Below are 17,684 nucleotides of genomic sequence, written 5' to 3' on the forward strand. Positions count from 1 at the left end.
TAAAGTCGCCACTTGTAGGTTCGGTGGCTGAATACATGGTTAAATTGGCATTATCAACATTTTTGAAAGAAAAAAATGTGATTAAATCTGCTAATGTCGAGGAAGGTTTGAAATTAACCACAAAGAACCCGGACCACTAGAGAGGGTGGAGTTACTGTGAATGTGGATAAATCAGAAACAACTCAATGCACTGATGGACCTGAGGCAGGGAGTGCTGCATGAAAGCTCAAAGCCTGCAGAGTGATGTTAAAGTCCTACAAAAATGCATTTGGTAATTTGGGGGTCTCCGAACCAATTATTTGGTTTTCTATTTTTTTCTTATGGGAAAAATGTTTTCTTGAAATTTTCAGGGTTCAAGTACAAATTTAGTAATTTGATAATTTAAAGAAATTTTTAAAAGGGAAGGTTTATGGTTTTTCCTTATCCTGTTGTAAGGACATCCAGGTACATTTTCCAAAATAAACTATATAATTCAAATATGCTTCAAATTTACTTAAAGTACAAGGAAACATTTGTGTAATAAGGAAAACCACATTTCTATGCAGTGGAATAGACCTATTTATATTGATCAGCAACATCTTAACATTGTCCAAATACTTTGAATTTGCAATCCACACATAATCTTTCAAATAATCCTGAGGTCTTATTTACTGCATTGAATAAATGAGAAAAGTTCATGCACCTTGCCCAAAGTTAGAGCTGGAAGTAGAGCTCAGACATCCCAACTCAAAAGCTCATGTGCATTACCTTTAATCATCCAAACATAGTTTCGATGTCCATGCTTCATTTTTCTTTAGAAAATTTCATTTGTAAAGGTATGCACAAGTAATGGGGTTATTATAAAACAGGATATTTTAAAAAAAACAAGTCGATGCAACAAAACCCAACATTAGTGAAGAACACCAGTGGCACGGTAGATAAGTTGCCACAGTCCACAGCACAATGACCACGTTACATTTTAAGGCCTGCAACTACGTCAAAACGGCTGATCTGGCAGATTCAATAAGACCCAACCAAATCTGCTTAAACAAAAACAATCTGCATATAATTTATTGCCTTTGAATCTTTTGCATGAAGATTCCATCATAGAAGGATTAAATAGAAACATGAAATCATTTGTTCATTTATTCATGAATGTTGTCAGATTCAGTTTTCTATACACTATGTTTATTCCAATTTCTGTAATACCAGATATACATATTTAAAAAAATATTGAACTTATTTTTTTTGAAGAATTATTTTCGGAAAAAAGAAGTGTCTTATTGTTTGCGAGCAACAAACTTGCGCTGTCTTAACTAATTCAACTAATTTATTTAAATGCCTTGTGTTCAATGGCTTCTCTACAGATCTAATTTATACAATTCTATTAAAATAAACAGCTTTTACCCTGTTACACAGTCTATACTTAGAGAACATTTTTGTAATAAACACGTTTCTTTCTCTTTGACATGATACAGAACAGTGTTTGTCACTTTAAGCAGCCACTCAAATTTATTGAGAATGTATCCTTCTTTAAAAGGCACACACATTTACAGGTTGAAATCTTTATTGTTTTAAAATTCTACATGTCTTTTACAATACAATATTTTATTTAAATGACCTCTATATGGTTAATGTACAATGGACAGTTCCCCTCAATTGAAACTCAATCATGAATTATGATTTCTTCAATATGATTATTCTAAACATAGTAATAAAGTAGGGAAGGCTCCAGGGCTTCATTTGAAAGAGTCCATGGCAGATTCTTCCCTTTAGAGCTCAGAAGACCAATCGTTGAAAATGTTTTAAAGATTACTGATAAACTTATGTCTGATCTTAAAAATCAGTCAATCAAATTAGAATTGCTTTTGTTTTTCTTGAAACATCAAAGGGCATTTGAAAGAAAATAAATGAAAGAATAGGTTTTAATAATCTACAGAGGCAAACCCAAAAGTATGATTATCTGCATGCAATAATACTCTTTACGTAGCTTTGAAGAATGTACACATTTTATAAAGGATGTGTTAAAGAGTACAAGTATCTGATACTGGTTCCACAAAAGGACAAATGCTGGTAGTAATAACTAACATTTAACATCTAAGTTCAAGCTAATATATATTTAACAGGCAATTAATTTGGCTAATTGTAAGCCACAATGCACAGGATATGCCCTTTGAGAAAATGAAATAGTTTGGTCCGCATTTCTAGAGTTATGTTGGTATAAACAAACACAAAACTATTTTAATTCAGCCAAAGGTTTTCATGATGAATTTATTGTTCCTAAAATGCAGCCAGTGAGAAACTCTAAGTTGCACCCAGTGAAGAGTACTGCCGCGCCGACTGCGTGGGATGGCCTCTGGTTTGGAGTGATGAATGAGCAGTTAGTTAGGACAGGTCAGACAAATATCACAGAGGTTCGTGTCTGCTTTATGTTATACTTTCTTATTCCAGGACACTGCTTTCACTCTATAAAACTTTGTCCCCAGAGGAACTTTAAATCGGTTTTGTGCCTAGAAGGGAAAAAACACAATCACTTAAATGACTAAAATAAATGCTCCCAAACCCCTCCACCTCCTACAGCCCTCTCTAGCTAGAGCCCTGCAGGAATCTGGCAAACTATACAAACTTCAAGCCCATCTGAGGGTGTTGGAACCAATATTACTGGCTGAAGAAACAGGTCGTTATCATGCTAAGACATATGGATTTCGGTTGAAGGTCAGGCTAACGTGCTATCTATGAGTATCAAACAACTCTCAGCACTGCTATTTTTAGCATTATTATCAGGAGAACTTTGAGTTATACATCTTTTTTTTACATTACTATCTGCAATGGGTATAATGTACAAAAAATAAAAGAACATCAACTCTACCCACTCTGGCTCCCACACACCAGAAACAAAACCAAAAACCATTTCTCAGCCCTCAGCGATTGCACCACTCTTCCTTTATACATGACCATTCTAATTGGAGAACAGACTATTTATAGTAGCATCCCCTTTTAGACGTGCATATTGCTAATACATTCTGAGGTTTCCAAACCCAAACCCAACTTTGTGTCGATGGTGACAGGGTAGAATTGTTTCTGTGGGACTCTGAGACAGTCTTTCTGGGGGTAGAAAGCCTCATCTTTCTCCCACGGAGCAGCTGGTGCTTTTGAACTGCTGACCTCACAGGTAGTAGCCCAACACATGACTACTATGCTACTAGGGGTTTGCTTACAAACTGATAAAACAAATACCTACAGAATTATTGATTCAAATTCAATCTCACTAAATTTAAGCTCAACGTGAAGTGAGCTGAAAGGTCAAGCACAGTAGCACTAGCAACAATTAATACACAGAGCATTTTTCTTGTAATTTCTAGTTCTATCATGTATGATACCATTTATTTACCTTCTTGGCCTGACAGTATTCCTTTTCCATCACTTTTCCAAGTACCCAGGGTCTTCTAGATCCACCTGAAGCTGATGAATCAAATTGTTAATTTATTTTTGAAACTTAGATTATTTATATGAACAGAGTAGTCAGTTTTAAAACACACACATTCCTGAGGTCCTCTTGAGTAAAAGGATATGTAAACCTTTAGAAACTGCTGAAATCAGTGAAATACATACTAATTTAGAAAAGAGAACAAAATTCATGTTACTTTTAAATCAACAATATAGCTTCTATCACTCATTAACTAGATCTAGATGGCATGTCATAACATAGACCTAATCGTTCAAAAAATACTAAAAGTATAAACCACGAACAAAGAAATCTAGTCATTCTGAGCTAACTCAACAGCGCCATCTACTGAAAGAACTGACAAAGATGACTTTTTCCGTCTACGATAAAACACATTTTCTAAGTTCAAAGGAAAGTACGCTTGTTTGGGGGCCAGTGTTTGACACAAACAAAACCCTCAAAGGTGGATTCTGTCTCCCAGGGATCCTTATGGCAAAGAGTGAAATTGTCGCATAGGATTTCCAACCGCCATCGCTTTCTCCCGTGGTGGAACTGTCAACCTTACCCGTTAGCAGCTGAATGTTTAGCCACTGTGCCTCCAGGACTCCATGTGAATAAACTTACATTTAATGAGTTTACGATGAGGTTTAAGAACCCAAAAATTCTAGAAGGGCAATATTTGTGTGAAAAGGAGATTTTAAAAATATGTAAGTAGCCAGGATGAAAAGCTGCGTGACAAGCTAAAAGTCACAGGAAAGTAAAACAAAAAGTGCTGCTAACTAGGGTTCCAGTTCATGTAAATTCTAAACAAAATGAGCTTAAACGTGTCTGTGCAATCAACAGACGCTGCCGAAGAATTCTTTCAGAAATATATCTGTCTGAGCCTCATTAGGGTGCCTTTAAAAAAAGGAAAAGATCCAATCAAATTCAAGGCAGAGAGGTCAACTCAGAACATTATGGTAACTGGTTTTTTTGGACGTCAAAGGGATAATTTTAGTAGCTTCTCTAGAAGGATACAGGACAATCATGGACACCTATTACGAAGTTCTAAGTAAACTAAAAACTGCATTGTTGAGAAAAAGGCCTGGAAATGTAGGTCTTCTGAGATATTTCTTCCATCATGACAATGCATGCAGTATCACTTTGCAAGGAGAGCAAAGGCTGTCCTACAATATTCTCTTGGAAAACCTTACCCCATCCATTCCACAGTCTGATATTACCCCTTAAACCTCCTTCTAGTTCCCCAAACTGAAACTGTCAAAAAAAATATTATTTGAGTCCATTTAGTATGCCAAAAGTGATATGTAGATGTGGTATAAATCAAAGAAAACAATTATTTGGGGAAGGGTAAGAGACAGAAACACTGCCTTCAAAATGTATGGATCTACATAGAAAATATATCGAAAAACAACAGCTCCCCTTTTGCTATTTTTAATAAAGATTTTTATGATGTTATAGCAACATTTTGACACCATCATATTCATTTCCTTTAAAAATTTGTCACAAAAGGAGGTTTTCATAATAAATTTGATCCAAAAAGTATTTAGACAATTTATTATTCTGTATATGATAAAGCATCTGCCAAACTTTGCCAATTTTGAGGACATATAAGTATCTTGAATAAATTTTTTTCAAATGAGAGCTGAATTATGCAATGTGATGACAGAAATATAAAAATGAAGTGGTTGCCTGACACCGAGAAATATTATACAGTTATAAGTATTTCCACAGGCATAAAAACATCCTGGCAATCCACAGATCCATAAGGCAACACCAAAGGCTTGGCAATCTCCCATCTGGAATCCTATAATCTAAATTCCCTAAAGCAGTACAGATAAAAGGAGTTTTCTACCTTAGGCAAACTATTAAAAAGTATAGGAGTATGCAGTGTTTCTCAGATATGAACACTGAACTCTTTCTCCCCCTCCTCTCCAGATATAATTTTCTTCTAGCTCTTAGAACTCTTAAGGAAGAGAAATGGAAAACTTATGAGTAAACATCTAAGCAACCTTACAAAGTTTAAAACCTAATAGTTGCATAAGAAACCAATTTCCATGTTTTCTTTCTGAATTCTTTAAAGATTAAACGAGTAAATATTTATATTTAGTGTATTTAAAGAAAACGTACTACTATTTAAAATGATTTGTTTCTATATGAGGGGTACCCACCCCCAAACCAGAAAATAGCTCCACTGAGCAGCTCTTTTCTAGTATGCATTTCCCCAGCTGTGTGAACATCCAGCAACGCACTCTGAGACAGGGCACCCAGTGCTGTCACCTGGGGAGGTTCTCTCTGGTCACAGGGTATTTTTTATAAAAGCAGCTTCGCTTGAACCTCGTTTTTTTGTGATGGCTAATCTAAAAGGACAGTATGAGGCTGTGAAATTTTGTTTCCTGCTCGGGGAAAATTGCCACAGAAACTCTTCCGATGTTGAACATAGCTGACAAGGACAACTCTAAGGGAAAAACTCAACTGTACCAGCGGTGTTTGTGTTTTCCAAAAAAAGGTGAAATGTGAATTGAAGACAAACCTCACTCTGGGTGTCCATCAATTTTCCAAGCAGACAATGTGTCAACTTATAGTGCATTTGTAGTTCATTCCAACAAGCCAGGACTGTTAATCCAGTTTTCTCTTTAGATGTTTGAAAATATTGCACAACAGTGCAACAAAAAAGGTCTGACTTGTGGCAGCTGGGGAACTGGTTTTACCACCATTACAATGCACCTGCACTCACAGCCATGATCATTGCACCAGTTTTTGGCCCAGAAAACTAGCATGCCTCTCTTGCCCCACCACTTTACTCACCTGACCTTGTACATTTCTGCGAATGAAGGGGGAAGAGATGAAGAAAAAAATGAGGAAAGTGCTCTCAACCATCCAAACAGTTGAGTTTGAAAAACGTTTCCAAGAGTGGAATCGCAGATTTGCCTAATGTATTAAGTGTAAACGATATAAAAGGGAAGGAAAGAATATTTGTATAATTTATTTTAAAACTGAGTAAGAACTAATTATTTAACTTAAGATTACTATTGCTAGAGTATGAAATATCTGATTTAATTATGTTCTAAACAACAGGTCCCCTGATGAATTAATGCCAATGGAGTCTATTACAAAGCTGGATAATATAGATTTTATATTAAAAAACGAAACAGGTTAAATAGCATTTCCTGTTAGCAAGTTGCCTGTTATACAATTAGATAGCAGGAAGAAAAAAATATAACTCCTTTAACTCAAGGTTTAATATTTTATTTAGGAATGTGACACTTACCACCCTCACCTGGTTTGAGATCCAGGCCAGGCAGAGACTCTGAATGCAGGAAGTATAAAGTGGGACTAACGGTAAATAACACATAATTGTCGTGGCGTTCATCTAGGATGATGAGCACCAAATCTCCCACCTGAAAACTTAAAGAAAAGACATGTATTGCAGATCTGCCAACGTAAGTAGACCTGAGCGACTTCTAAAAGTTTGTGTTAAAATTCCATTAGCTTTTGAACAATATTTTCCAGGAACTTCTTGAAGCTCTGTCATATTATTCTGCAATGCTGTAGTTACATTTCAATTAATAATGCGATATTAGATTTCACATTTACATTATGCTCTTTTTGCATTCTGTGCAACATCCTAAGGGGAATGCTGGGTACGCAAAAATAGACGGTGACAGGATGATACAAACAACAATCAGACCAAGTTTTCCGAGGCAAATCAAATTTCCAATGTTATTGTAATGTCTGAAAAGACAGAGAAAAACCTGCTTGGATGAGGAGTACCAATTATATGTCATTTTACCTAGTCAAAGAAATAGTCCTAATTTTTCATTTTACAACAAAAAAACCCAAGTTTCAGAGACATTGCAGAGGGAGTAAGTTTCATAAATAGCCAAAGAGGCAAATTAAGAACGGAAACCCACCTCTCCGGTCACCACTTGAGTGCTCTTGAACATAAGAGAAAACAACTGCGCTTCAGAGTGTCTAAAGACAATGGCTACAACTGGCCTTAAGGGGTGTGCCTGGGAGAAAGGAGTAAGGGAGAACAAAGCAGGCACGCCTTCTTACATGCTTAAGTGCTGTCTGACTGGTGTCCTTAGAAATATGTCCAAGAAGTGTTTCAATAGGCTGTGAGGTAATCTTCAATGTCTTAGTCGTCAAGATCACTGAATTCCGTGGGTCACATACCTCCACAAATCTCATTAAAGGCAGTTGGGGAGGCTGTAAATGGCATCACTCTTTGGTGAACTGTTCAAGTCCTCGGCTCATTTTTAAAATCGGACTATTCAACTTGTTCTTGTTGAATGTTTCGGAGTCTAGGAGATTTTAGGGCTTAGTTCTTTGTCTGATGGTTGCTGCTGGACTTTTTCCTGGTCCATGGGTTCAGTTTTACCTCTGATGAAGTCTTTTGATGTAGCACACAAATGTATTATTTTTAGAAGGTCCTGGTCATCTATTCTGTCTTCTGCTGAGTGTGTGTTTTCATTCTGTGTGAAGATGTATTTATGCCACATGGTAGGGCCCTGAAGCTTGTCCCTACTTTCTAGTGATGACCAATATAGCTATAGGATTTACATTTAGGTCTTCAATCCATCCAGCTATTATTTTTTCATACTTAATTCAATTCGATTGGCCAGAAATTGTGAGAATTTTTACATCTGTGTCCATAAGGGACATTGAGCTCTAATTTTCTATTGTGGCAATTTCTTTGATTAGAGAATTGGTACAGACTCCTCTGTAAATACTTTGTAGAATTCCTTGGTGCAGCTATCTAATCCTACACTTCTTTTTGTTGTCGTTGGAAGTTTTTTTCCCCTGGATCATAATTTTACTGCTTTAGTCACAGAGCAGATTAAAATAAAAGAGCAACATGCACAAATCCCCCAACTGAGATCCATTTGTAGCCCAGACAGTGAAGTGGTTTGTACAAGATTTTAAAACTGCAGCTCTTTTTGGATCCCCCAAAGCGTATCTGCACTTTTCTTCAACCGGGCCTCTTCCTCGGTAGTCAGAGTCACCTTCACCACGTCTGAGATTCCGTTCTGTCCCAGGATGCATGGAACACTGAGGAAGATGTCCTCGTTTATGCCACAAAGGCCCTTAATCATGGTGGAAATGGGATGTACCCGCCTGAGATTCTTCATTATACTCTCTGCCAAGTCAGCCACAGACAGCCCAATGGCCCAAGAAGTATAGCCTTTCAGTTTGATCACCTCATAAGCACTTTCGACCACCTGTTTGTGGACCTCTTTCCATTGTTCCTTATCTGAATCAGTGCCTAAAGCAGGATGTAGGTTTTTCAGGGAGACACCAGCAACATTCACTCCACTCCAAACTGGCACACTAGAGTCTCCATGCTCCCCAAGGACCCATCCGTGACAGCTTAATGGGTGCACTCCCAGCCTCTCCCCCATGAGGTAACGGAACCGTGCTGAATCCAGATTGCAACCACTCCCAATAACACGGTTCTTGGGGAAGCCACTATCTTCCAAGCCACATAGGTAAGGATATCCACTGGATTAGAAACAATGAGCAACTTGCGGTTTGGACTGTACTTTACGACGTTCGGAATGATGAATTTGAAGATGTTCACGTTGCGTTGGACCAAATTAAGACGACTTTCTCCCTCCTGCTGACGAGCTCCAGCCGTGATAATGACCAACTTGGAATTTGCAGTTATATCATAGTCTTTGCCAGAGACGATTTTTGGTGTTTGAAGGAAAAGGCTGCCATGCTGGAGATCCATCATTTCACCCTTCAATTTGTCTTCCATGACGTCAACAAGGGCGAGTTCATCTGCCAAGTCCTTCATTAAGATACTGATGGCACAGACCATGCCCACAGCACCCACCCCAACAACTGTAATCTTATTCTGGGGGGTCCGTTCTTCCTTCAGGAGATTCTGAATCAGCTGGTCCTTCAGAGTTGCCATGGCGCTGCTTTTGGAAGAGGAAGGAACCGGACTGCACGTCGGGCGAGCGGGAGGCGAAGGGAAGCAGACCGCGGCAGCAGCTCCGGGGCTTCGTTGGAAGTTTTTTAATGTTCTGATCTATTTCTTCATTTGCTATGTGGGTCTGTTGTCCATTTCATGCAGGTGAACAAATATGGTATAGTAGTACTGTTGTGATGTCATCCCTTTACTTTTAATTTCTTATTCTTGATAGTTTCAACAATCTTTCCCTTTTAAAAATCATTTCATTGGGGATTCTTACAATTCTTATCACAATCCATATGTACATCCATTGTGTCAAGCACATTTGTACATTTGTTGCCATTGTCATTCTCAAAATATGTGCTTTCTACTTGAGCCATTATCAGCTCCTCATTTTCCCCCTCCCTCCCAATCTTTTTTTAAGTCTGATAGTGGTTTGTCAATTTTGTTAATCTTTCAAAGAATCGACTCCTTGTCATACCGATTGTTTTCTATTGCTTTTCTGTTTTGCAATTCATTTATTTCTGCTCTAATCTCTTTTCCTTTGTTTTCTTCTGGTGGCTGAGGTTTATTTCGTTGCTTTTATTCTAGCTGTTGAAAATATTTGGTTAAGTTGTTGAGTTGTGTTCTCTTTTCTTTTTTGATGTTCATGCTTTCTGCTACAAAATGCTCTCTGAGTACTGCTTTTGTTGTGTGCAATGGTTTGGGTAAATTTTATTTTCATTCGTTTCAAAGGATTTTTAGATTTCATTTCATATTTCTTCAAATACTCAGTAATTATTATGCAGGATGTCACTCAATTTGCATGTACTTTTATTCTCTTCTATTTTGGATTGGGAACCCCTATGTGTGTTTCCTCTGCTGCTGCTGAATACAGGACCTGGTACAAGCTGAAAAGCTAATCTGTTGACTCAGCCTAGAGAGCTCTGCTTTTCAAACACAGGCTTTGATGCATTTGCGTCTTCAAATCATCCAGTGATGGACAACTCTTCCAAAGAATCGAAGTCACCTACAAGGGTTATCTGAATGCCTACCTTTCTCAGATGCAAAATGGGTTGAATGTATACTTCCACAAAGCACAGCAAGGGTAGAAAAACTGCCTTACTGTAAATATGTAATTTAAAATGGCCTAAGACAGATTATCAAAACCATAAAGAAAAAATGATCTATGGTCTGTCAATGAATATACTTTCATAGCATTGTGGCCAAAGAAAACAGATTATGAAAGTTCAATGTTTTAAGGCTTCCTTTGTGGCCACTGAAATTGTGCCACCATTTAAAATTGGGCAGAAGACATAGACAGTTCACCACAGAAGACATACAGGCTGCCATCAAGCATTTCAAGGAAATGTTAACATCCACATCAAAGCAATGATGAAATATCACCTTACAATGGCATTGATTAAAAAAAATTATAAACTCAGAAAATAACAAATTCCAGAAAGGGTTTTGAGGGGCTGGAACACTCATACAATGTTGAAAGGGCTATAAAAATGTGCATCCATTGTGGGAAATGATATGGTACCTTTTCAAACAACTGGGAGTGAAAATATCATATGACCTAACAAACCATTTACTGGGTATACACCCTAACGAAGTAAGAGCCAAAGCCTGAACAGATACTATGTACACCCATGCTCACTGCAGCACAGATGGAAACAACTTCAAAGTCCATCAGTAGTAGAATGGATAAAGTAACTTTGGTATGTATGTATACAATAGAATACTATGCCTGGCTAAAGAATAATGATGAAACTGTGAAGCGCTTCATGGGATGGATGGACTTGAAGCATTACATTGAGCAAAGTCAGTTAATCACAAAGGACAAATACAAAACCACTGTTATAAAGGAAAAGTAAAAAAGTTTTCATACCAAAAGATACAAACTTTGATGATTATGGGGGAAGGTTAGGTGAAAGAGGGTAGATGGGTGTTAACTTGGTGAAGATGATGGTATTCGATGAAAAGAAGAGAAATCAAATTGGAGGGAGGGGGGAAGGGCAAGCTATTGGAAGGTTTGATGAATAGTTTAAGTTATTGAATACAAAGCTGATTGGAAATATAAAGCTCCATCTAATTTACAAAAATTTTAAGACAAAACAAAGCCCCAACAGTATTAGACTCATTTATTTTCCTACAATACGCCTACTGACTTACTAGATGGCAGGCACTACTCCGAAGTACTAATTTAATCTCAACTCGAAACAGTCAGTCCATCTACTTTTACCACTGATAAGGACCAATACCATCTACCCCACCCTTTCAAATTACTGAGAAGATAAAATTATGCATTATCAAAGGTCAGTGATCATAAAGTATAACCAAAAATCTAGTCAGTAAGCCTATTTACAAATACAATAAAGAGTTTAAAAATGCAGAGGCCCGGCCTGGTAGGGCTTGATCCAGGGCAATGTCACCCAGAGAAATTACTGAAACCCAAATGAAGGCTGAGCACTCTAGTGGGACAAGAGGAAAGTAAACGGAAATAGAGGAAGGAACTAGGAGGCAAAGGGCATTTTTACAGGTCTTAATACAGGCATGTACATATGCAAATATATTTATATATGATGATGGGGAAATAGATCTACATGCATATATTTATAGGTTTAGTATTAAGGTAGCAGATGGACATTAGGCCTCCATTCAAGTACTCCCTCAATGCAAGGACACTTTGTTCTATTAAACTGGCATTCCATGGGTGCTCACCTTCCCTACACGATCGCTGAAGACAAAACAGGTGCATAAGCAAATGTGGTGAAGAAAGCTGATGGTTCCCAACTATCAAAAGAGAAAGCGTCTGGGATCTTAAAAGCTTGCAGATCAGCAAGCGGCCATCTAGCTGAGAAGCAAAAAGCCCACATGGAAGAACCACACCAGCCTGTGCAATCAGGTGTCCATGGGATCAGGTATCGGGCGTCAGAGAACAAAAACTCAATCATTGTGAATGAGGGGGAGTGCGTAGTGGGGGCCCAAAGCCCATCAGTAGGCAACTGGGAGGAGACGAGTCAGTGAGGGTGCAGTGTAGCAATGATGAAACATACAGCTTTCCTCTAGTTCTTAAATGCTTCCTCCCCCCGACAATCATTCTACCTTACACATGCAGCTAGACCAGAGGATGTACACTGGTACAGATAGGAATTGGAAACACACGGAATCCAGGACAGATGAAGTCCTCAGGACCAGTGGTGAGAGTGGCTATACAGAGAGGGTGGAGGGAAGGTGGGGTAGAAAAGGGGAACCAATCACAAGGATCCCCCTAGGGGACAGACAACAGAAAAGTGGGTGAAGGGAGACATCGGACAGTGTAAGATATGACAAAAAATCAATAATTCATAAATTATCAAGGGTTCATGAGGGAGCGGAAGCGGGGAGGGGGAAATAAGTAGCTGATACCAAGGGCTCAAGTAGAAAGCAAATGTTTTGAGAATGATGATGGCAACAAGTGTACAAATGTGCTTGACACAATGGATGATAAGAGTTTTGAGAGTCCCCAATAAAATGATAAAAAAAAAAAAATCCAGAGACGCTCATTTCAAACAGCCCAAGTCAAGAAAGAGTATGATTATAGGTTAGGTTGGCCAAGGATGATTGACTACTAAATTACTGACTACTAGATTTAATAACATATTATGTGGATTTGTAGTATCAAACAACATCTGAAAAAAATTAGGAAACATTGCAACTTTAGAATATACTAAGAATCTCCAAGGGAAAAATGAAAAAGAAAAAAAAGATAAAATTTAGTAGAGGCGGCAACAGCTAAAAATGTAACTAGTCAGAAAGGTTCTAAGAATATTTAATTTTTGAATTTAAAATGTAATAACAATAGTTTAGAATGTAACCATATTTTCAGAATTTAGAGCTGTTTTCATTTCCAATTTACAAAATTATAATCCCAAGGAAAAAATCCTGCACCAAACCAAACAACTCAATGAACCTGGGTCAGAAGGTTTATCCTTACTGACATTTAATAGTCTATAGTTTATTCCACATAAGAAAACCATACACAATATCAAATACTTACTCTCGAATAGCTATTTTTTCAGAATGCCTTGAAGATACTGAAGACATGCTCTGTGACATCTTTAAAGAAAAATAAAAAAAAGAAAGAAAAGTTCATATAAGTTATATGTTGTGTCATAGCTTTTAAAACTCTAAATTTATTATTTTCACTAATATAGTTCTAATACTTCAGGGTTCAGTCTTACTTCACAAATGTACCTACATTTGATTAAAAACTGAATATATCATCACATTTTACTTATAAATACTAATTTAATCTACAGAAATAAAATACCACAAATAAGGATATGTGAATTTTTAGAGAAGAATCCTAAAATTCTAGCATGTTGGTTTTCAAATCCTTCCTTTGGTAGAAAAACATTCTTTATGGAGCTGCATGGCCAACAGACTAAATGGCCTGAAAGCCTATCCTGGTGCTTGCTTTGTAGTTTCTCAATAGTATTTTAAAATTGGTTCCATGGACTAACCAATGACATTGTAAGCAGAAGGCCTTATGTTCCAGGAAAATGGGCCATAAGATTGTCTACCAAAAATTAACAAAGTAAACCAGGGGCAGATAGCAAATGAAAAACATCGATACAAGAAAAGATTAGGTGCTCGCACTTAGTCGTAGCTCCAATTTAAAAAGAATTAGTTCTTAAGACATGGTCCTGCTCAATACTCACCCTCGTGAAAGAAACACAGAAGATACAGGTACTATAGCAAAGTATGATGAAGAAATCAGATGGTGCCCCACTATCAGAAAGAATAGTGTCTGGGGTCTTAAAGGCTTGGTTTCAAACAAGCAGCCATTAGAGTGAGACATTAACTAAGTCCACAGGGAAGAAAACAAGCACACCAACATCCATAATCTAAGGATTATAAATAATATAATCCAAGGAGGGACCAGTATCAGAGCTTCAATGGTGAGATTCTGGTGTGCAGAAGTCTGTGGATGGCAGTGGAAGCTCAAAATCCATTTGTAGGATTTACACAGGGACTAAGCCTCCAAGAGGGGTGGGAGCAACCTGGTTTTACAGAGAGAATATTGAGAGACGACTTTAATAGATGACAATGCAGAATCGGACTGGAACGGTTAAAATCTTGTCACTTGATTTCCGTTTTGACACACTTAGTGCTAGTTCCGGTTTATCATTTTTCTGGTTTTCTTTTTCATATTGTGGTTTGTCTCTGTTGTATTTTGTTACATTTAGTAACTTTTTTGACTGCTGGTTATGTTTGTTTCTATGTTTTTGGTATGTGAAACCCCGGATAGATGACTCTTTAGAGCTAATACCTAGAATCAGAGTTATGTGAGCTCCTGGGGAAGGGGGGGGGTTCAGCAGGGAAGATGGGAGGGGCTAATGGGGGAACCGATAGCAAGGAGTGCGAGGAAGAAAATATTTTAAAACTGATTGTGGAAGTGATTGTACAAGACTGCTTGCTCTGAATGAACTATGACATGGTGGGATGTCTTGGCTAGGGGATGGGGTGGGGGCGGGAGAGAAAGAAACTGGGATTGAGTAAAGTCTCTTTTCTCATATGTCACTTTAACTTCCTTTGAAGTTTCCTCTGCGGTTGTGGAGAACAAAGACTAGTACATGCTGACTAGCTAATGTGTTCACCCAGCCTAGATAGCTCTGCTCTTTGAACAGATTTTAATCCACTGTTCGTCTTCATACCACTGAGCGATGAGCCCCTGCTTCCAAAGAATCAGGGTCACCTACAAGGGTGACCTGAATGCCTACCTTTCCTATAGGCAAAGTAGGTCTCGTGTATACTTATTCAAAGCAAAGCAAGGACAGAACAACTGTCTTATACATACATATGTATTGTGTGTGTGTTTGTATAGAAAGGCATAACAATAAAGAAAAACCTAATAGTAAACAGTAACTAATTATCGAAACGATACAGAAAACTTATCTGTGGCCTGCCAATGAAGACAAGTTTGGCCAGACTCTACTCAAGTTCCTTGCTAGCACGAGGATAAGTAAAAACGCCTTGCTTTTAGGATTCCAGGTCATGCATGGGGGGTTAATTCCTCATGAACTCTGTTGGTTATCTTTACCATCAGTGGATGGCCACTACAAGCGGTTCCTAGCTTTCTTAGTCTGGGTTAAGCTGCCATTCAAAACCCCCAAACATTTGAGATCTGGGGTTAATATACAATTTTTAGCAAATTTCAAGTGGACATCTTCCCAAATCATTACATGTTTACATAACTTGGCCCACACAAAAAAGTAACCATTTTTAGATCAAGCAGGCCTTTTAAGGAAAGTCAGAAAGACTTTGAAGACCATCACCCTTGATAAATGAAGGAACCCAAATGTGGAAATTAGTGGAAATCCAAAGAAGTGCCATGGATGGCAACAGTTAGTGCCCTTGAGCCCTCGCGTGGCTTGGCGTTTGTATTGTAAGCTAATATCTTGACCTCAGCATTCAGCTCAATGGGTGTCAAACGTGTTTTATGATCAGCTAGCTCAAAGAGCAGATCTTATTTTAAGTAGGAGCTAGGCCAGTGACAATGTTTTTATAAAACTAATTATAATTGGGGATGAGTACTAGATTTGTGAACATAATCTAGAACTGCTTTTTAGGGAATCTGCTAGGCTAGTTAAATTAAAGGTAGAAAAGACAGTTCAGAAGACAACAGGTCTGCTTGTTAGGATTTCATGGTGACGTTATCGAGTGGGTTACAAGTTGTACTGTAAAGACAAGGTCAGCAGTTCCACCCCGCCAGCTGATCCCCCGAATGATGTAGAGCCTCAGAAACTCAGAGGGGTTTCTACTCTGTCCTATCGGGTCCCCATGAGTCAGGATTTAGCTGATGACAGTGAGTTTTGAGATTACAAGGGGGACAGTCTTCATAGATTTTTCCTGAAGGATAGAAGATCATAGCAACTTCCTATGAAGAAGTTTTATGTAGTTTATTAAATGCCTACAGTCATTCACTCATAGAACATTTACTATAGTCTTAAACAGGATGAGAGGAAGGCAAAAACAAACATAGAGTATTACCCAGTTGGAGGAGACTATTGGCAAAGTGTCATAGTGGTATGAAAGGGTTTGCTAATATGTAAAACCTGGAAAGGGCATGGGAGGTGAAAGAAAACTGTCACACATGGATAGGAAGTGGCAAATGAAAACATCACAGTTACACATAGGACTACTCGAGTCAGAATGGGGTCATCATTGGGGTAAGAGCATTGTGGTACACAGAGGAGCTTACAAGATTGGTGCATGGACTTCTGGAAAGTAGTCAGGACATGAATCATGTCTACGCAAACCCCATACAGTGATCTCCGTGAAGGACACACCCAGCAAGCCCTCAAGGAAGACTGACCCTCCCCAGGTATAGCCCTGACCTTGTCCTTTCAAGGAGCATGAGTGAAATGGGGCTGGCGACAGGAAGATTTCAGAAGCACACACCTACTTTTATTTTGGATTGGAGATTTTTATTTCCCACAGTGGCACTGAATAATCTAGTTTTGTTTCTGAAAAGGGGGCAGAGTGCCAAAGCAAGTTTGGGAGTCTATGTCCTAGAAGATGCTAAAATTACCATTATAATCAAATCAAAGAGTACAAAATTGTTTGTGGAAGGGTCTGGGAGCTATGTTCATTAGTGCACAGGCCTAGATCAAGGTTACGCCAGAAAAATAGCTTTCCATTTTGAAGTTTGTATGGGTAAGGATTCTGTACATTTAAAGCAATACTTTTCTTTTTAAAGCAATACTTTTAATTCACTCTTGTACTTATTAGAAATAAGGATTGAGTTTAAGAAACATTGTGAATTCAGCTGCAAACTTTATGAAATTGTGATTAACATTTTAGTGATTTACATTTCCTGTGTATGGGGATAGTCTGTGGAGTCCTCTGTAAATACTACCAGCAACCATCTACTTGCACTGTTTACTATTCTAGGTGCTAGAATACAATCGTGAACAAAACTGATGAAAATCCTTGCAAAATACAGCTTATAAACTACTGAGGATACTGCATAAAATACGTAGAGTCCTGTCTGCAAAAAGTAGTTCTCTAAATCTTCTTAAGAAATCATTTTTCTCTACTTACAGAAACACTAACTAGGCTTACGATTATATTACTTATAAATTATTAACAATCTAATCGGTGTAAGATAAATAACTACAAGGTAAGAGTGATATACAATGGAAAGCAAATATTTCAGAAGATATTCATTCAACCTTTTAAAAGGCTCATTTCCAAAGAACAGCATAAAACTTATCAAAGTATTGTAAAAAAAAAAAACCTTAGAGTCTTAAATTAGTCCTATTTCTTTGTATGCAGTATTTCATACAATTTGAACTATGAAGTAATTGC

General features: G+C 37.9%; 1 protein-coding gene and 1 pseudogene across 4 annotated transcripts in view; both read right to left on the reverse strand.

Moving 5' to 3' along the window:
• Positions 1-620: 620 nt before the first annotated feature.
• RB1CC1 (RB1 inducible coiled-coil 1) overlaps positions 621-17,684 on the reverse strand; it is a 98,009-nt gene continuing 80,945 nt past the window's right edge. For 3 of the 4 annotated variants that reach the window (XM_075549661.1, XM_075549663.1, XM_075549660.1), the window contains 4 exons: positions 13,369-13,427; positions 6,693-6,829; positions 3,371-3,441; positions 622-2,489 (listed from right to left, as the gene is read on the reverse strand). In XM_075549661.1, the coding sequence (XP_075405776.1) occupies positions 2,412-2,489; positions 3,371-3,441; positions 6,693-6,829; positions 13,369-13,427 (345 nt within the window). In that variant the 3' untranslated portion in view covers positions 622-2,411. Of the gene's footprint in view, positions 2,490-3,370; positions 3,442-6,692; positions 6,830-13,368; positions 13,428-17,684 lie in introns of all 4 variants that reach the window. The other variant, XM_075549662.1, reaches the window with a different exon arrangement.
• Positions 8,212-10,095, reverse strand: LOC142448127 (L-lactate dehydrogenase A chain pseudogene; annotated as a pseudogene).

The sequence above is a fragment of the Tenrec ecaudatus genome, chromosome 5, assembly GCF_050624435.1.
Source record: "Tenrec ecaudatus isolate mTenEca1 chromosome 5, mTenEca1.hap1, whole genome shotgun sequence".
NCBI classification, from domain to species: Eukaryota; Metazoa; Chordata; class Mammalia; order Afrosoricida; family Tenrecidae; genus Tenrec; species Tenrec ecaudatus.